Source organism: Sus scrofa, chromosome 2 (genome assembly GCF_000003025.6).
Source record: "Sus scrofa isolate TJ Tabasco breed Duroc chromosome 2, Sscrofa11.1, whole genome shotgun sequence".
In the NCBI taxonomy this organism is placed as follows: domain Eukaryota; kingdom Metazoa; phylum Chordata; class Mammalia; order Artiodactyla; family Suidae; genus Sus; species Sus scrofa.
Window position 1 is genome coordinate 18834246 of NC_010444.4, and position 21435 is coordinate 18855680.

At 40.4% G+C, this 21435-nt stretch overlaps 1 protein-coding gene across 5 annotated transcripts in view; it reads right to left on the bottom strand.

Annotated features, from left to right (window-relative positions):
- Nucleotides 1–21435, bottom strand: part of TTC17 (tetratricopeptide repeat domain 17) — a 147147-nt gene that overhangs the window by 26725 nt on the left and 98987 nt on the right. For 3 of the 5 annotated variants that reach the window (XR_002341496.1, XM_021083171.1, XM_021083170.1), the window contains 4 exons: nucleotides 21050–21203; nucleotides 11598–11718; nucleotides 8865–9024; nucleotides 7854–7937 (listed from right to left, as the gene is read on the bottom strand). Coding sequence is in view for 3 of the 5 variants with exons in the window: in XM_021083171.1 (XP_020938830.1) it covers nucleotides 7854–7937; nucleotides 8865–9024; nucleotides 11598–11718; nucleotides 21050–21203 (519 nt within the window). In the remaining 2 variants the exon portion in view is untranslated. Of the gene's footprint in view, nucleotides 1–5117; nucleotides 5451–7509; nucleotides 7554–7853; nucleotides 7938–8864; nucleotides 9025–11597; nucleotides 11719–21049; nucleotides 21204–21435 lie in introns of those variants that run through there. The other 2 variants (XR_002341497.1, XM_003480706.4) reach the window with 2 other exon arrangements.

Consider the following 21435-nt stretch of genomic DNA (forward strand, 5'->3'; position numbering starts at 1 on the left):
TGAAAAGTGAAGACAATATTATGCTGAAAGAAAATGCCCCACTATCCATGAAATGGAGCTGAACAAAAACTTAGTTGCAAATGGGCTGGCTGGCAAGAGTGATACTGCCTGGATATAACTGACACAATTGATCATTTGATGCACATGAGCCAAACTAGGCATTGATGCCTGACAGAGGGCAGGGAGGAGACAAACACATGTGCTCAGGACTCCATGTTTGTGACTAGGTCTGGATCAAAGAAGAGGATGGAGCAGCATAGCCCTGATGCAAGTTGGATTGGCCATGGACCTAATCAGCATAGAAATAGTGCCCACAAATCATCATCTGAAGAACTGGGGGACAAATGCAGAAGAGCTACTCCACACTAGCCCACACGGTCAAAGAGGACTATGTGGCACCCTGGCAGTGGCAATGGTGGCAGTGTAGTGTGCATCTGGGGCCATGGGTGAGTCCACCACAGAGGCTTCTGGGCACCACATGTAGACAGCAACCTCAGCAGCTCCCTGAGAGTTCTGATAGTACATAATGGTTTAGCCCTAAAATGGAGTCTGACCACATTGTCTCCAGCCACATGGTGATAATTATGGTAATGCAAATTAAAAACTTCCTAAAGAGATAACTACAGATGAGCTTTTGAAAAAATAATAGAGGATAATGACTATTTTAAAAGTTGAAGCCAAGAGAGGATATGGAGATCTCTGTTCTTCTGTGAAAGGTAAATGGGAAAGGGCTACTTATGTTTTATCACTGCCATTTTCTAAGGCAGTGGTTTCAAAGTGTGCTCCTCAGATCAGCAGCATCACCTAGTAACATCTGGGAACTTATTAGAAATGTAAATTGTCAAGCCTGACCTTAGACCTACCAAAAATCAGTAAGTTGAGTCATAAAGGCCTAGCAATGTTTTAACAAGCCCTACAGGTGATTCTGGTGTACCCTAAAGCTGAGAACTACTGTACTAAAGTTAATAATTCAAGGTCAATGAGGTCAGTCTGTAAGCCTACAATGGAAACTGATGTTGGGTTACCTTTTAGCCCTGTTTCCCTGAAGACCTATAAAGGGGTAATGTCGGCTGTCACCAGGCAAGACAGATTAGAATAAAAATGACCTTGGTATAAGCTTTAATGGAACTAAGAAAAACTGGGAAAGCCACCAATTTGAGCTTTCAAGTGCCTTGATTCTTGTAGCTAGCTGTGTCCCTTTCTAGCAGTCACTTATGGGGCTATCATAAAAGATGATGGTTCTCAAATGGAACTTGGAACATCTAAGCCAGGATTGTTCCCACATTTAAGCCTTTTTTTTTTTTTTTTTTTTTTTTGGCTATGCCCACACATGTAGAAATTCCTGGGTGAGGGACTAAATCTATGCCATAGCAGTGACGACAGTGGATCCTTAACCCCCTGTGCCATAACTCCTCCCATTTAATCATTTGACTTGTTCCCTTGCACCTGGACTGTCACATGGTAGGAAAAATGGATAAGCAGAGAATGGTCCCTGGCCTAAGGTACACATGTGATGCTGCTGTGGTGTTCTACCTTCTTAGCCTTCTGAGTGAAGCCCATGCCAAGTGAGGCTGATTTCATGAGTGTGAAATGTCTAACTGGACCTACCACCTAAAAGAAGTAGAAAAAGAAGAACAAACAAAACCTAAAGTCAACAGAAGAAAGGAAATCATAAAGATCAGAGAAGAAATCAATAAAATAGAGATTCAAGAATCAACGGAAAAAAAAACTAATAAAATCCAGAGCTGGTTCTTTGAAAAGGTAAACAAAATTGACAAACCTCTGGCCAGACCACTAAGAAGACAAGAGAACCCAAATAAACAAAATAAGAAATGGAAAAGGAGAAATCTCAACAGATAATGCAGAAATACAAAAAAATCATAAGAGAATATTATGACCTAATACTATGTGATAACAAATTTGACAACCTAGAAGAAATGGACAACTTTCTGGAGACATACAGACGCCAAAACTGAATCAAGAAGAACAGACTAATCACTAGAAATGAAATAGAACAGGTAAAAAAACACTCCCTATAAACAAAAGTCTAGGACCAGATGGCTTCATAGGTGAATTCTACCAAACATATAAAGAAGAACTTATACCCATCCTTCTTAAACTTTTTCAAAAGGATGAAGAAGAAAGAACACTCCCAAAGACATTCTACAAAGCCACCATCACCCTAATATCAAGATCAAAGATACTACCAGAAAAATAAAATTATAGGCCAATATCTTTGATAAATATAGATGCAAAAATTCTCGACAAAATTTTAGCCAAGAGAATCCAACAACACATAAAAAAGACCATACACCATGACCAAGTGGGATTCATCCCAAGTTCACAAGCATGGTTCAACATACACGAATCAATCAATGTTATATACCACATTAACAAAAGAAAGGTCAAAACCACATGATCATCTCAATAGATGCAGAAAAAGCATCTGACAAAATCCAACATCCATTCATGATAAAAACTCTTACCAAAATGGGTATAGAGGGAACATAACATAATGAAAGCCATTCATGACAAAACTATAGCCAATATAATAATGCATAATTTAAATAGAAAAGCTCAGACTTTAGGTGTAATATTCATTTTTGATTTACAGACACAGAAACTTCCAACACTACAGAAAATCCTTTCAAGTTGCTTCCCAGTCAACCCCTTCCACCCACAAAGCAATCACTGATCTAATTTCTATCACCACAGGTTAGTTTTGCCTGTTCTGGAATTTCATATAGTTGAGATCATACACGCCACACTTCTTTGTGTCTAATGATCTTTATTAGCATAACATTTTTAAGATCCATCAATATAGATATAGGGTCTTTCTTGCACAATAATATCCATTGTGTAAATATGCCACTGTTTATCCATTCTTCTATTGATGGGCATCTTACTGTTTCCAGGTTTTTGGCTATTATGAATAAATCTGCTGTGAACTTTTTTTTTATTCTGCTTTTTAGGGCCGCACCCATGGCACATGGAAGTTCCTAGGCTAGTGGTCGAATTGAAGCTAAAGCTGCTGGCCTACTCCACAGCCACAGCAATGTGGGATCTGAGCCATGTCCACAACCTGTGCCACAGCTCACAGCAACACTGGATCACCGACTCACTGAGCGAGGCCAGGGATTGAACCCGCATCCTCATGGATCTATTTGGATTCATTTCCACTGAGCCACAATGGGAACTCCTGCTGTCAACATTTTTAAACAAGTATTTTGTGGACATATGTTTTCATGTTTTTTTGATAAATACCTAGCAGTAGAATTACTGGGTCACAAGTACTTAACTTTTTTTTTTTTTTTAAGGCTGCACCTGTGGCACATGGAGGTTTCCAGGCTAGGGGTTGAATCAGAACTGCAATTGCTAGTCTACGCCACAGCCACAGCAACACCAGATCTGACTCACGTCTGTGACGTACACCACAGCTCACAGCAACTCCAGATCCTTAACCCACTAAGCAAGGCCAGGAATCAAACCTGCATCCTCATGGATACTAGTCAGATTTGTTTCTGCTGAACCACGACGGGAACTTAACTTTTTAAGAGGTTTCCAGACCATCTTCCAAATTGACTGAACCATTTTACACGCTCATTAGCAACATATAAGATTTTTGATTGTTCCATAGTCTCCAACATTTGTATTACCAATCCTTTTCACTTTAGCCCTTTTAACTCTCAGAATGCTTCTTGCTTCAAAGTGTTTTTTTTTTTTTTTAAATAAGAGTGTAGCTATGTCTGCTTTTACTTTTTTATTTATTTTGTCTTTTTAGGGCTGCACCCACGGCATATGAAGATTCCCAGGCTAGGGGTCCAACTGGAGCTGTATCTGAGCCATGTCTGTGACCTACACCAGAGCTAACAGCAATGCTGGATCCTTAACCCACTGGATTGAGGCCAGGGATCGAACCCATGTCCTCATGGATACCAGTCGGGTTCGTTAACCACTGAGGCACGATGGGAACTCCTTTTTTTTTTTTTTTAATTGTTTGCATGGTATATTATCTTCCATCTTTGTATTTTCAACCATTCTCTATCCTGATATTTGAAATGTTTCTCTTATAAGCAGCATATAGTTGGATTTTTTAAAAAATCCATTCCATACAAAATGCTTAAATTAGAGATCTTTTTGGTAGTTAACTGATAAACTATATTTACTGTTTTGCTATTTGTGTTCTATTTTTGTGCCTTTACATTTCTTAACTTTCTTTGTATTAATCAAATGTTTTTACTGAATTACATTTTAAAAACACTTTTAGTAGTTAACCTAGAGCTTAAAATATGCATTACTAATTATAGCAAATTATTTCTTTCACTACTTGACCAACACCAATTAAAGCTTACAACTTTTAAACTATTTCCCTTCCATCACTTATGTTATTATTACCATGAATTTTAGTTATACATAAAGTTGAAGCTCCTCAGGGCAGTACAGTTATTATTTTGTACAGTTACTCTTCATTTACATTTTCCTTCTTCCTTCCTTCCTTTTCCTTCCTTCCTTCCTTTTTAGGGGCGCACCTGCAACATATGGAGGTTCCCAGGCTAGGGGTTGAATTGGAGTTACAGCTGCCGGCCTACACCACAGGCAAAGCAATGCAGGATCTGAGCCTTGTCTTCAACCTACACCATAGCTCACGGCAATGTGGGTTTCTTAATGCACTGAGCAAGTCCAGGGATCGAACCTGCAACTTCATGGTTACCAGTTGGATTCGTTTCTGCTGCCCCACAACAGGAACGCCTTCATTTACATTTTCTTTGAGTGTTCTTCATTCCCTTTGGCATGTCCATATTTCTATCTGGGATCATTTCTCTGAAGGACTCCCTTTAATTCTTGTTTCAGTGCAGGTCTATTGGTGTCCAATTCTCCAAATTTTTACTAGTTTGCACACATCTTTATTTCACCTTAATTTTTGAAGAATATCTTTTCTAGGTTGCAGTTTTGTTTCTTTAGTACTTTAAAGATGTCATTACATTGGCTTCTAGTTCCCATTATTTCCATTGAAAAGTTGTCAGTCTCATAGGTGCTCTTTTTGAAAGGAACAGCGATGGATTAAAGATGGCCCATAGTCTTGGTCACTACAAGCAGATAGAGGCTATTTCCCCTGCCCTGGGACTTGCTTTGACAAACAGAATGGGTGAAAGTGGTGCTGTTTCAGTTCTGTGTGCAGACTCTAAGAGGCCTGGAAGCTTCTGCTTTCACCCTCTTGGAGCCCTAAGCCACCTGGTAAAAACGTCCAGCTTCTTTGCTGGAGAGACAATTTGGAGAGAGAAGAGACCCAGCTGTGTCCCAGCTATTCTAATTGCTCCAGCTTTCTTTGGGGGCTAGCCCCCACTGTCTCCACATGTCTGTAGTTGCATGAATGATTCCAAGTCAGACCAGAGGAAAGTCCAGCTCGGATTATAGAATCTTGAGCAAATAATAGTTTTAAACCAGTAAATCTTGGCATGGTTTAGTAGGCCAAAACAAAACAAAACAAACAAACAAACAAACAAACAAAAAAACACTACTGAAAATAGCATTTTGTATCAAGAATGGAGTGTTGCCATAATAGAAACTTAAAACACATGACATTAGTTTGGGGAATGAGTTGAAAACACTTGCTGAAAGGAGCAGCGATGAGATGATTAATGGAGATTAGAGAAGAGGCATTATTATCTATTGGCCAAATAAACAGTGAGGCTGTATTTTATAATATAGGAAAATACTTGATGAAGTTGTGGGTCTGGCTAGGAAGACTTCTAGGAAGAATGCTGAAAGTGACAAATAGTTTTTTGTTTTGTTTTGTTTTTTAAAGGCAGTAGCTTGGCATAGGGAAGTTCCTGGGCTAGCGGTCAAATTGGAGCTGCAGCTGAGGCCTATACCACAGCCATGGCAATGCTGGATCAGAAGTTCATCAGTGAACTATGCTGCAGCCTGTGGTAATGCCGGCTACTTAACCCACTGAGCGAGGCCAGGAATCAAACCCACATCCTCACGGAGACAATGTTGGGTCCTTAACTTGCTGAGCCACAATGGGAACTCCTAACAAATTTTTTTTTAAATCACCTATAATAAAGGTATTAAAAGAGAGAAGAGAACTATACAAGGAACTGTACAGTTTTCTAAGCAGAATTTAGAGAAAATTCTTCCAACCTGAGACTTTCAGGGTTGGGAAATGAAACTTTTTCAACTGCCAGCTTCTCTAGTCAGCATAAGGTTTTGACAAAAAAATGAGATCCAGGGTGCTACCAGCAAAAACTACGGCTTCAGGATCAAGGTAAAATCAAAAGCATGGCAATAAGACCCTTTGTTACTACCACCTAGGAAAAAAATCTGATTTTAAGCCTCATAGACTCTCAAACAAAAGTATCTAAGAATCTTAAAGATATTACCCTGGACTTACGTTCAAAGTAGACAGGGGCATTCTTAAAGAGACTTGTGGGTGTGGCTTTTGTCTGATGGAATAGCTTATGACTTCAAAGTCCATAAAGTTTTTTTTAAGAAATTGTGCTGCAGACAGCAGCTGAGTAAGGTATTCAGCTGCAAATACAGGGTACTTTTTTTTTTTTTTTTTTTTTTTTTGCTTTTTAGGGCCACACCCGTGGCATGTGGAGGTTCCCAGGCTAGGGGTCCAATCGGAGCTACAGCTGCTGGCCAACATTAGAGCCACAGCAATTCAGAATCCAAGCCGAGTCTGTGACCTACACCACAGCTCACTACAACGCTAGATCCTTAACCCACTGAGCAAGGCCAGGAATTGAACCCACAACCTCAAGGTTCCTAAACAGATTTGTTTCTGCTGTGCCAAAATGGGAACGCCACAGGACACTTCTAAGGAAAAGGAAAGATAGCTCAGAGGAAAGAGCTGAGTAATAGATTAGGGAACCAACTCCAGGGAATCAAAACAGGCTCTAACCAAGGAATATTTCCTACCCTGGAAATTGAGGGAACCAGATAGAATTTAAGAATTGCCATGGAACAGTGACTGCTGTGTGCCTTCCACTTCCTCTCTTTTAAACTGACGTGATTTTCCTATTTATACCATACTGTCATGTTCATACTGGAAGCTGAGTTGATTCTTTTTTTTTTTTTTGGCCACGCCCATGGCATGCAGAAGTTTCTAGGCCAGGGATCAAACCCACACCGTGGCAGTGACAATGCTGGATCCTTACCCCACTAAGCCACTCGGGAACTCCACAGAAGTTGAATTGATTTCTTTAATCACTATTATATTACCTCTTCAATATCATATATTAATAAAATGGAGAGACTCTTAACTGTAAATAATTAAAAATTTAAAAACCTCTTCCTTATAAAAGCATCATACAGAGACAGATGGATAATCTTAAAGACTGTCAATTATATTTTTTGTAGACTGAATAAAAATATAGTTTTGTAAATACCTTGTTTCATGATTTCAAAGAAAAAAGCCACTTCAAGATGTGATTCCCACCCACCATCCAAAATAACAAATATTCTTTATCACCAGAAGAGGAACACCTAACTTATCTCCCATACCTAGATTCCATAGTTCTTAGTAGCACCACCTGAATATATCCAAGCTGGAATAAAGAAGAGAAAACTGACTAGGTAAGTTTCAGCACAGAAAGTAAGCAAAGCAGCTAAAAACAAGCGAACAAACAAAAAAATACCCCCTCCCAAAAAAACAAAAACCAACTAAGCGATGGAAAAAGTAATGTTAAAGTGATTAAAACATTCTGTGCGGTGTTATTTCACATTAACCCTTTAGTTACCAAGTGCTAAGCAACTAACAAGAGAGGTTAGAGCCACTTAGTGGCAAATAATCTGGAAAAGTTAAAAAGTGAGCAGTCAGTTTAAAGCTTTCCTACAGGGTGACTTACCTTTTCCAAAACTTTGGCAATTCGAGTGCCAATTTGTTCAAGTGACTGTTGTGGATACTGATCTTTGCCAAGATTTTGCAACACCTGGTATAGGGAGGAAGATGATAGATCAGAGGAGTGAAAATAAGAGAGCTCCAACGACACTGCTGATGCTGAGCTGGGCGCTGTAACACAGAAGCAGACTATTTCTCTGGGGTACAGGCTGTGGTCCTGTCGGCAAAGCGTTTTGTGGGAGGCATATTGAAGGCCATTTTACCAACCCCTTAGCCTTCTCTCACTTAACAAAAATTACAGATATGTAAAACACATTCATTATAGCATTACAGAAAATAGAGTAAAGAAAAAGCATTTGTAATCCTGTCACCTAGACACAACCACTATTAATACCTCATATATCTTCCAGGTTTTTTCTATGTATGCATATATTACTTTTCTCAGAATATGGGATCACACTATATACTGTCACCTACATTTTCACAAAATATATCCTAAAAATTTCTTCTTACCAATAAATATATTTCTACTCCATATTTCTTAATGGCTCTTACTGTATATACTATCTTACATCTATACCAAAAAGGATTTAACAAATCCTCTTACTGTTGGTCATTTGTGGCATGTTTTCCAATTATTCTTCTAGATAAACTCCTTGCTAGGTATATGCTAGGTTTGCCCTTCTTCCCTTCCTCAAGAATGCCAATAGAAGGATTAACTACCCCAAATATTTCTTGCAAAGAGGCTCTGTCTGATGGCAAGCAGAATGCTATGTACTTCGAGGAATGAATCAGCTAGAATTTCCTGGTCATAAAACAAACAAAAAAGGATAAGCTCAGCCACAGGGCCTAAGAGAAATTAGGCTTGGCCTAAAAAGCCACCTAAATGATAGCCCATTTGAAAAGAGGCAAAAAAAAAAAAAAAAAAGTGCCTGGCCACTTGTGCTTTCTGCTATTAGTCGTATTCTAACTGTGGGACTAAAAACTACAGACAGGCTGAAAGAAGCCGAGCACTCACCTCTGTTAACTGGCTCTCACCCGTATAATGTAGGCTGGCTCGGTTGGAAACCCCCTGCAAGTGGTCCAAGGTGTGCATGCTTGTGGGGAGATTACCATTGCAAAGAGGCTCCATCGCTGGCTGTTGTATTGGAGTGGCAAAGTCTATGTGTTCCGTGATGCTGAAAAATGGAGGTGAACACTTTTTTAGCCATGGAAAAGTTGAGCAGGTATCAACAATCAGCTGACCATAACTTCAAGATATTATTAGAATTGTCTGGAACTGCAGAATCTCACAATGGCAGAGACTTCAGAATTTATTTAGTCAGATCTTTCATTTTATAGATGCAAGGACTCCAGTGCCTGGGCATTGAGTGTTGCATGTATGAACAGAGCTCATACCCCAGGTTAAAGTAGCAGTGTTGGGAACTGAGTTCTGAACTCAGCATTTGCTCAATCTACTCAAGCTGCCCCCTTGCCGTGCAACATGGTATCTGATTTGCTTATTGCTGCTTGGCTACTTTTTCTCACTGGGGAGATTTTAAACCCCAGTGTGTTTTCTGCTAGGATTTCTTTTCCCAGGGTACAGATAGTGATAAATACCCACAAGTAGTTCCTTTCTTTTATTTTCTCTTTATGTACAGAAGCACACTTGCCCCCAAAGAAAAAGTTACCTAAAGTTTAGACAGTGTTACATAGATCCAGCTATTTCTTGTAACTATGTATAAGATAAAAATACTTCTCTTTATGGTTCCAAAGTGGTCATTTTCCTGGTATATACAGGCTAAATGTTACACACTATCATATACACTGATGTGGCAAACTGGCATTGCCTAATTTTATTTCTAGCTACTTAAAAAGTTTAATATATAATTAGGCAAACATTCATTTTTTTTTTTTTTTTTTTTTTTTTTTTGGCTGCACCTGCAGTATGTGCAAGTTTCCAGGCCAGGGATCGAACCTGAGTTACAGCAGCAACCAGGGCCACTGCAGTGACACCAGATCCTTAACCCACTGTGTCACAAATGAGCTCCCATTCATTCATTATTTATTGAGAGCCTATTACATGTCAGATATCAGGGTTATAAAATTTAACAAAACATACCCAGTTCCCACTGTTATGATGCTCACAGTCTGGTGATAGTACAGATGTGATGAGTTATAAAAGATAAAAATATACTACCATGTCACTTTATTACAGGGGGTTATATATTTCCTCTGATGGAGGGGGGAGGTGGTTAGTGAAAGATTTCCCGAGGAAGTAAGATTTAAGCTGAGACTAGAAGGAGGAGTATGAATTAACCATGTAGGGAAAAGGTGGTGAGAACATGGCCACAGGCAAGGGGACTCCATGTGTGAAGGCGTGAAGGGAGGGAGGGCAGAATTGAAGATGGAAAGACATGCAGGGAGCAGATCATGAAGGGCATTTTAGGCCACTATAAATAGCAATAAGAAGTTATTGGAGCATTTGGAGACTCACTTGACTTATAGTTGAGGAAGTATTTTCAGTAATGCAGAAAGAATGGACTGAAGAGAAAACAGAAGAGCCAGCTAGGAGGCTGCTGAATGAACCTAAGTGGAGATGCCAGTGCTCTGGCTTAAGAAGGCAGCAATGGGGATGAAGAAAAGCAGATGGCTTTGAAAAACATTCAGAAGGTAAAAGTGATAAGAACTGGCAATGGCTTGGATTTGAGGGGTAAGGTCAACTCCAAGGTTTGTCCTAAGCACTGCTGGAGCTGTTTATAAGAATAAGAAATAGAAAACAAACAAAACAATGTTTTTTTGGAAATTCCCATTGTGGCACAGTGGTTAACGAATCTGACTAGGAATCATGAGGTTGCGGGTTCGATCCCTGGCCTTGCTCAGTGGGTTAAGGATCCGGCGTTGCCATGAGCTGTGGGGTAGGTTGCAGACGTGGCTCAGATCCGGCGTTCCTGTGGCTCTGGTGTAGGCCGGCAGCTACAGCTCCAATTAGACCCCTAGCCTGGGAACCTCCATATGCTGTGGGAGTGGCCCTAGAAAAGGTTAAAAAAAAAAAGACAAAAAAAAAATGTTTTTTTTGTAAGGAGAATGATGAGTTCAGTTTTCCTGAGCTTGTGGTGCCTGAGAGATATCCAGGCAGGGAGACCAGATAGGTAACTGGAGACATGAGTTGAAAGATTTGAAGGAAGGTCTGGTCTTGAGATTCAAATCTGGAAGTTGTAAACTATCAGTGCTGACAAAAGTTCTGGGAGCAAGAGCAGTCTAACTAAGAGTAATCGTAAAATAAGAAGGCTTAGTGGTAAATCTTAGGCAACGCCAATGCTTAAAGGGAAGAAAAGGGGCCAACAAAAGAGAATGAACATCCAGGGAGGAAAAAGCAGTTATTGGAGAGGCAGCCTTGCTAACTTGTTTCCTGGTAGGTGTTCATAAATGTGGATTTGCTCTGGCTCCCTTTCCAAGCACATGAGGTTAGTGAGAGACCAAAGGTTTTATGCTTTAATGAAGAGAGATTTAGTCTTCAAACGGAGTTGACTTCCAGATAGTTTAGAAAGTATGGGTGAAGACACTGAGAAGAGGCTGTGTTTCGGCACAATGGGCTGAGACCACCTGTGGCCTGTGGTCAGCAATGGGTATGCTCTGAACCACCGAGCCTCGAAAGGATGCCTCTTCTAACAGCTGCTGACAAAGAAGGGCATCCCTGAAGTCAGCTGGGGCCCAGTGGGATCACTGGTACACAAATGCCATGAAGGAGGAAGAGGTTTAAAATACTCACTCAATGTTTTTCGAAGAAACTGCAAGCCAGGTACTCACGATGGCTGTCAGCTCTACCCAGCGGAGTTTGAGGCATTCGTCCGGGCTGGGCCATCCCAGACTCTGGTAGTCACGCTTTTTTCCTGGAAGGAAAGTATGTCATCAATCCACACAACTGCAAAGGAAGATAATGTGTCGTGTCTTATGCCCCGACGATTATGTCATCCAGATTGTTACATTGGAGGTGCCAGTCATTCTTCTTGTCTACAGAATTTCTACCACTTGAGAACTAAAATCTTGTCACTCATAGCAATAGGAATAATGACCACCTTTGAGTAAACCTTGTTCTCAAAGATAGATGATGAAGTAAAAATAAATTAATCCTTTATATTTAAGACAAATTTAAGGTTAAAGTTAAAATATTCTGCAATATTCACATTCTTATCAAAAATTTTTACCTCTCTACATTTGTATTTTGTAAGGACAACTCTAAGTCAGGAGGAACATACATCTCTAAAGCAGGGTTTCTTAACCTGGAAGAGCTGACGCTGTGAGCGCTGACGCTGTGAGCGCTCTCCTGTGCTCTGGAGGATGGCTGGCAGCACCCCCGGCCTCTACTCAATAGTTATCAGTAGCACCCTGCCCCCAGACCAAAAATGTCTCCAGATTCTGCCAAGAGTTCCCTGGGAGGGCAAAATCACTCCTGCTAGAGAACCCCTGCTGTAAAGAAAAGCAGCAGGACAGGGAATAATGATCACAATGAAAGGTTACCACTTATTTCCAGAGTACTTACAGTGTGTTCAGGCCCTATGCTAAGTGCGTTACATCCATAGCTTCATAAGGAAGGTTTTAATCCTTGTTTCTTAGATGAGAAACCAGGGGCTCAGAGAAATCAAGTGAACTTCCCAGGGTCATCTGGCTACTAGGTGGCAGAATGGGATCTAGATCCAGGTCTAATGTGCATGTCCCCAATCATGCTATTTAAAGCTTTACAGGTCTTTTATTATTTTTATTGTTTATTATCTTTTTGCATTTTCTGGGGCCGCTTTCGCGGCATATGGAGGTTCCCAGGCTAGGGGTCTAATTGGAGCTGTAGCCGAGCTGTAGCCGCCGGCCTGCGCCAGAGCCACAGCAATGCGGGATCCGAGCTGCGTCTTCGACCTACCCCACAGCTCACGGCAACGCTGGATCCTTAACCCACTGAGCAAGGTCAGGGAACGAACCTGCAACCTCATGGTTCCTAGTCAGATTCGTTAACCACTGTGCCACGATGGGAACTCCTTTACTGGTCTTTTAAAGCTCTGTTTATTGATAAGCTTCAAAGGTACTATCTTTTGGGTATGGCCCCCAAAAAGAACAGAACTAAGTCCTATCTGGGAAAGATTCTTCTGAAGAAATGCCAGTGGAATGAACATGATGGAGAACTTTGGTTTTGTATAACTTTTATTTATTTATTTATTTAGTCTTTTTAGGGCTGCCCCCACAGCATATGGAGATTCCCAGGTTAGGGGTCAAATCAGAGCTACAGCTGCCAGCCTATGCCACAGCCACAGCAACGCCAGATCTGAGCCACATCTGCAACCTAAACCACAGCTCATGGCAATGCCAAATCCTTAACCCACAGAGCATGGGCAAGGATGGAACACATATCCTAGAGGACACTAGTCAGGTTTGTTACCACTGAGCCATGACGGGAACTCCTTGTATAACTCTTTTTATACTACATGAATTTAACAACTACTTAAGATACAGGCAGGGATTTAGATTCAGATTAAAAAAAAAACAAAAAAAGTTTGGAAAAGTTTCAAATGAAACCTGTTTAAATTAATAACTTAAATAGTGAAACCATAAATTTCATAATAAAGCTTATTTTTCTTTTATGTTTAAGAAATTCACTTGAAAAATATCTATTGAGCATCTATTATAAAGGACTGGGATCTGTGTTAAGAGACTAGGGATACAAAGAGGAATAATAAAAGAGCCTGCCCTTGAGCTCACATTGAGCGAGGAAACTAAACATAAATTATTGGAACATGACAGAGTAAGTACTAGAGTACAGAATAAGGTAAGAATAACTGCACAGAGGAGAGGGCAACTAATGCTGCCTGAAGGTTCCAAGGAAGACATGGCATTGAAATGTGAAGATTAAGGACGAGTGACATTTTAGCACCACTGAGACGTCAGTGGGAATAGCATGTGCAAAAGCAAGGAGGTAAAATAAGAGCATGGTTGTTCCACAGAATGGTGCCAAAGAGGGGAGAGAGGCTGGGTTATAAATGGTCTTATGCATCATGCTGTCAAGTCTGTCTTTATGCTACAGGCATTGGGGAGCCTTTGAGCCCACCTCTTTCCACTTTGTCCACAAGGATATCATAAGAGGCTCTGTTAAATGCTTTGTTTAAATCCAGAGACATTATGTCTAGGACACTCCCCTGGTCTCTCAGTATAGGAGCCCTCAGCAAAATACAAAATGAAATTAGTTACACACTACTGGTTTTATTAATTCTTAGAACAATCTACCATGGCCCTTAATGATTTCCACTTTCCCTTCATAGGCTCACAAAGCACTGGTTTAATAATGTGGTTTAGGGGGTAAGTGGCGCTGTTGGAGGGAGCCTCTGGGATGATGTGTAGTGAGTGACTTCCATAGGGCCAAGTCTGGGATGGAGCTCCTTTCCAGACTGAAGGTAGAAGTTCCTTGAAAGAAATGGAACCCTGTCGGTTTGCTGAGGACGATTAACCCCTGCATGAAAAGGTGTATGAGATGGGAATAAGATGGCAGAAATAGAAAACTGGAGCTCAACTTCTCTCCTAAAAACAACAAAATTCACAACTAAAGGCTGAGCAATCTTCAACCAAATGGACCATAAACCTTCAAAAAGATATCCTACTCCAGAAGACAAAGAAGAGGCCTCATCAACAGGTAGGAGGGGCAATTACATGATATAAACAACCCCATACCTCCTGGGTGGGAAGCCCCACAGACTGGAAACTAACTGGTTCACAGAGACTCACCTACACGAGTGAGAGTTCTCAGCCCCACATCACACTCTCACGTGCAGGAAACTGGCACTGGGAGAAAGAGCCCCTGGAGCATCTGGCATTGAAGGCCAGTGGGGCTTGTGCGCAGGAGCTCCACGGGACTGGGGGAAACAGAGACCCCATTCTTAAAAGGTGCACACAGACTTTCACATGCACTGGGCCCCAGGGCAAAGCAAAGGCTCCATAGGAATCTGGGTCAAACCTGACTGCAGTTCTTGGAGGACATCCTGGGAAAACAGGGCTGAATGTGGCTGGTTGTGAGGAAAGGACATTGAAACAAAGCTCTCGGGAATATTCAGCAGCATGCCTTTCTCTGGAGGTGGCCATTTTGGGAAAACCTGGCCCCACCCATCAGTCAGCACTGAGAAGCCCCAGGGCAAACAACAACCCAGGTGGGATCACAGCCCCGCCCCTCAGTAAACAGGCTGCCTAAAGACCCCTCAGGCACACAACCTCCTCTAATCCCATCTAGGCACTAAGCCCCACCCACCAAAGGGATGAGAATCAGCTCCACCTGCCAGTGGGCAGGCATCCGCCCCTCCCATCAGGAAGCCTACAGCAAGCCCCCATACCGACTTCAGCCACAAGGGGGGCAGTCACCAGAAGTAAGACAGGCTACAACTCTAGTATCTGTAAAAAGGTCACCACACCAAAAACCTATAAAAATGAGAAGACAGAGAACTATAACTCAGAGGAGGGAGAAAGAAAAAACCCCAGGAAATCAGCTAAGTGATAAGGAGATTCTCAGCCTCCAGGAAAAAGACCTTAGACTGTTGATGCTCAAGATGATGCAAGACACTGGAAATAAACTGGAGCCAAAGATGGATAGCTTACAGCAAACACTGACCAAAGAGACACAAGACAGACAACGTAAACAAAAAGAGATGCAACATACGATAACTGAAATAAAAAATTCACTAGAAGCAGCCAACAGCAGAATACAGGAGGCAGAAGAACAAATAAGCGAGGTGGGGGACAGATTAGTTGAAATTACGGATGCGGAACAGAAAAGAGAAAAAAGACTGAAAACAAATGAAGAGAGTCTCAGAGAACTCTGGGACAACGTTAAACGCACCAACATCCGCATTATAGGGGGCCAGAAGGAGAAGAGAGAGAGAAGGGGACAGAAAAAAATATTCCAAGAGATAATAGCCAAAAACTTCCCTAACATGGGAAAGGGACCACTCACTTGAATCCAGCAAGCACAACAAGTACCATGTAAAATAAACCCAAGGAGGAATACACCAAGACACATATTTAATCAAACCAAAATTAAAGACAAAGAGAAAATCCTGAAAGCAGCTAGGGAAAAGAAACAATTAACATACAAGGGAACCCCCGATAAGGTTATCATCGGCAGATCCTTCAGCAGAAACACTGCAGGCCAGAAGGGAGTGGCATGATACACTTAACATGATGAAAGGAAAAACCTCCAACCAAGATTACTCTACCCAGCAAGGCTCTCATTCAGATTTGAAGGAGAAATCAAACCCTTCACAGATAAGCAAAAGCTGAGAGAATATTCAGCAACACTAAATCAGCCTCACAACAAATACGAAAGGAACTTCTCTAGGCAGAAAAGACAAGACAGCAGCAGGAAACAAAAATACCACAAATGACAAGGCTCACCAGTAAAGGTATACACACAGTAAAGAGACGAAAGCATCCACGCACAATGATGCCCCCCAAATCAGAAATCATGAGAAGAGGTGGGTACAAACGCAAGACGCTGGAGATGAACGTGCAATTAAGAGACCAGCAACTTAAAACAATGTCACATACATATAGACTCTTATATCACAACTTCGGAATATCTGCAAACCAAACATCTACAATTAATACACTAACAAAGACAAATCAACTCAAAGGCAACACTGAAGATAGTCATCAAACCAGAAGAGGAGAGAACAAGAAAAGAAGGGAAGAAAAAAGAGCAACAAAACCAAATCCAAAGCAACTAAGAAAATGGCAATAGGAACACGCATATCAATAATTACCTTCAATGTTAATGGACTAAACGCCCCAACCCAAACACACAGACTGGCTGAATGGATACAAAAACAAGACCCAAATACATGCTGTCTTCAAGAGACCCACTTCACTTCTAGGGACACATACAAATTGAAACTGGGAGGATGGAAGAAAATATTTCATGCAAACGGGGATCAAAAGAAAGCTGGAGTAGCAATACTCGTATCAGACAAACGAGACTTTAAAATGAAGACTATGTTAAGGGACAAAGACGGTCACGACATAATGATCAAAGGATCAATCCAAGAAGAAGATATAACAATTTTATATATCTACACACCCAACACAGGTTCGCCACAATATACAAGGCAACTGCTAACAACCTCAAAAAGACAAATCAACAAGAACACACTAACAGTGGGGGACTTTAACACCCCACTTACCGCAATGGACACATCAACCAGACAGAAAATCAAGAAGGAAACACAGGCCCTGAGTGATGCAGTAAACCAGATGGACTTCATAGCTATTCAGAGGACTTTCCATCCAAAAGCAACAGAATACACATTCTGCTCAAGTGCACATGGAACATTCTCTAAGACTGATCACATCCTGGGCTACAAATCCAACCTCGGCAACTTTAAGAAAACCGAAATCACATCAAGCGTCTTTTCCGACCACAACGCTATACGACTGGAAATCAACAACAAGAAAAAAACGGCAAAAAACACAAACACGTGGACACTCAACACCATGCTACTAAACAACCAATGGATCACTGAAGAAATCAAAGAGGAAAGTAAACAATACCTAGAAGCAAACCACAACGAAGATACGACACTCCAAAACTGATGGGATGCAGCAAAAGCCGTTCTAAGAGGAAAGTTTATATAGCAATACAAGCCTACCTCGGGAAACAAGAAAAAGCTCAAGTAAACAAGCTGCTAACTTTATGTCTAAAGCAGCTCGAGAGAGAAGAACAGACAAGACCTAAAGTTAGTAGAAGGAAAGAAATCATAAAGATCAGAGGAGCAGAAACCAATGAAATAGAAACAAAGACAACCATAGAAAAGATCAATGAAACGAAAAGCTGGTTCTTTGAAAAGATCAACGAAATTGAGAAGCCTTTAGCCAGGCTCACCAAGCAAAAGAGAGAGAGAGGACTCAAATCGGTAAAATTAGAAATGAAAAAGGAGAAGTAACAACGGACATCACAGAAATACAAAGGATCCTAAGAGACTACTACATGCAACTACACGCCAATCAAAAGGAAAACCTAGAAGAAATGGACAAATTCTTGGAAAAGTACAATCTTCCAAGACTAAACCAAGACGAAATAGAAAAGATGAATGGCCCAATCACAAGAACTGAAATTGAAACTGTGATTAAAAAACTCCCAACAAACAAAAGTCCAGGACCAGATGGCATCACAGGTGAATTCTATCAAACATTTAGAGAAGAGCTAACGCCTCTCCTTTTGAAACTATTCCAAAAAATTGCACCCACGCACCTACAGCCAACTCATCTATGACAAAGGAGGCAAGACTATACAATGGAGAAAGGACAGCTTGTTCAATAAGTGGTGCTAGGAAAACTGGACAGCCACATGGAAAAGAATGAAATTACAACACTCCCTAACACCACACACAAAAAGAAACTCCAAATGGATTAAAGACCTAGATATAAGACCAGACAACATAAAACTCTTAGAGGAAGACACAGGCCAAACACTCTCTGACATATATGACAGCAACATCTTCTCAGATCCACCTCTTAGAGTACTGACAGTAAAAACAAACATAAACAAATGGGACCTAATCAAACTGAAAAGGTTCTGCACAGCAAAGGAAACCCTAAACAAAACGAAAAGACAACCCACAGAATGGGAGAAAATCTTTGCAAGCGAATCAACTGACAAGGGATTCATCTCCTAAATTTATAAACAACTTCTGCAGCTCCACACCAAAAAAAACCAAACAACCCCATCCAAAAATGGGCAGAAGAGCTAAACAGACAGTTCTCCAAAGAAGACATACAGATGGCCAAAAAACACATGAAAAGATGTTCAACATCACTCATGATGATCAGAGAAATGCAAATCCAAACCTCTCTGAGGTACCACCTTACACCAGCCAGAATGGCCATCATCCAAAAGTCTACAAACAAGAAGTGCTGGAGAGGGTGTGGAGAAAAAGGAACCCTATCACACTCTTGATAGGATTGTAAATTGGTGCAACCACTGTGGAAAACAGGATGGAGATACCTCAGAAAACTAAACATAGAACTCCCATTTGATCCAGCAATCCCACTCCTGGGCATCTATCCAGAGAAAACCATGACTCAAAAAGACACATGTACTCCAATGTTCATTGCAGCACTCTTTCAATAGCCAAGACATGGAAACAGCTTAAATGTCCATTGACAGAGGAGTGGATCCAGAAGATGTGGTATATATACACAATGGAATATTACTCAGCCATTAAAAGGAATGAAATACCAGCATTTTTAGCAACATGGATGGACCTAGAAATTACCATGCTAAGTGAAGTCAGCCATACTATGAGACACCAACATCAAATGCTTTCACTGACATGTGGAATCTGAAAAAAGGACAGACGGAACTTCTTTGCAGAACAGATGCTGACTCACAGACATTGAAAAACTTATGGTCTCTGGAGGAGACAGTTTGGGGGGTGGGGGGATGTGCTTGGGCTGTGGGATGGAAATCCTGTGAATGATCATTATGCAACTACAGATGTGATAAATTCATTTGAGTAATAATTTAAAAAAAGATAGAAAGAAACCAGGTTTAAGGTAAGGGAAGAAACATTTTCAAAATCAAGTATTTGTTGAGACTTGTATCAATTAGGGAAAAAAATAGCATGTCACATTTTATCTTTATAATCCCTTGATTGCTAGTGAGACTGAACATTTTCTCAGGTTTAGTGGCTGTTTGTGTGTGTGTGTGTGTGTGTGTACTTGGTGAACTGCCCATGTACTTTGCACATATTTTATTAAAATGTGGTATTCTTCCTATCAATGTGTAGGTGCTCTTTAAATGTTGATACCCTTTGCTTATATTCTGTAAATAGAAACAAATATTCTGCAAAAATACTTTGTTTCAATCCTTTGTCTTTCTATTTTTCAGTGTTTTCCGATGCCAGAATTATTTTTTTCTTTTTCTCTGTGCTTTAGAAAGTCCTTTCTTACTTTAAAAGTATTTAAATATCCATGTAAAATTTCCTCTTTTATGTTTTTATTACATTTACTATTTAATCCACTGGAATTTTCCTTGCTATAATGATGTCTTACAGTTTGGACATCTGTTTCCTTGCTACTGCAGACAGATGTACTAGAGGAAGTGCTACTTTCTTTCCGTAACCTGTTAAAAACATGCTATCTTTCTTAAACAGCCATGACAAAATGTCCTTTTTGATGTTCTTAGTATTTTTCTCAAGTCACAGATCATTCTTGGATGTAGCCAAGTTGACCTCAATCTTTATATTTTATCATGTGTCCTCTTGCTTTCAGCTCTGGTAAGTACAACTTAAGATTCATTTTCACGAAATTATCTTGAACTTTAGAAGTTTAAGACAATGAAAATATCCTTTTAAAGAAGTTTTTGTGTGTGTGTGTGTGTTTTTTAAAGAAATTCTATCACCACTATTTCACTGTTGGAAAAGAAAGTAAATAGACTCATGGCAATGGCCCTGAACCTGGGGTCCAAAGACAGACTTTGGAACAACTATGAACCTTGAACGTACACACCAAACTCTGATGAAAATGCAAAGTAGTTCCAAAGCATTTATCGAATACGTAAAGAAATATGTGACACACAAAACTGTTACTAGGTGGTTAATATTTTTGAGCCCTACGTGCCCAGTTCATTAAAGCTCTTTACATGTATAAACTCATGTAATACTCACAACCACCCTACAAGACAGATGCAATTATCCCCATTTTATAGATAAGGAAAATGAAGCACAGGGAACTAAATGGAAAAACTGGTGTCTAAACTCAGGGAGTCTGTCTCAAAGCCACATTTTAATACTTAATATTAATATTTAAACTAATATTAAACTTGACTGTCAAGGTAAGAATTAAGGTATTTAAGATGGTAAGAATATAAGCCAAATGGCCAATTTTAAAAAGATCAAGTACATGTCAAACTTTTTTTTTTTTTTTTTTTTGGCTGCACCTGTAGCATGTAGAAGTTCCTGGGCCAGGGACTGAACCTGTACACAGAAGCGACCCCAGCCACTGCAGTGACAACACCAGATACTTAATCTGCTGAGCCACATGGGAACTCCAAAACAAACTTTTTACATCAGTGACTGGTTTCTTGTTTACTTGGCTCAATTACCTTCTCATCTGATCTACTTCAAGTCACAAACACACACTTTGTGAGAATTGAGACAGTGAAATCTGAAAGAAAGTGGCATATTAAACATTCAAATTTACCCTGTGGCCCAGGAGATGCCACCTTTGGGCCAGTGATCTCCAGGTTTGCTTGGTTACGATGTACATTTTCTACCTGATTGGATTCCACCTTTTTTCCAGGCGTTTTCTTATGCTCCCCTTTGGGTTTCTTTACACGTTTGACTTGGAATGTGATCTAGGAAATGAAAATATGTTAGGGACAAATGAGAACAATTATCACATCTGTCCAGGGCTGTGGGATTGGTGGCTTTAAGAAGAATCAGTTCTGTGCTAGGCTTAGCGTCTTTACTTCCATTTAATTATTAAAGGTCTAGATGAAAAGTGTTTAGTGAAATCAGCAAAATAACCTAGCCTTGAAGGGTACAGAGGAAACTAAAAATTAAGATGTCTGAACTAGGCCATTCCCA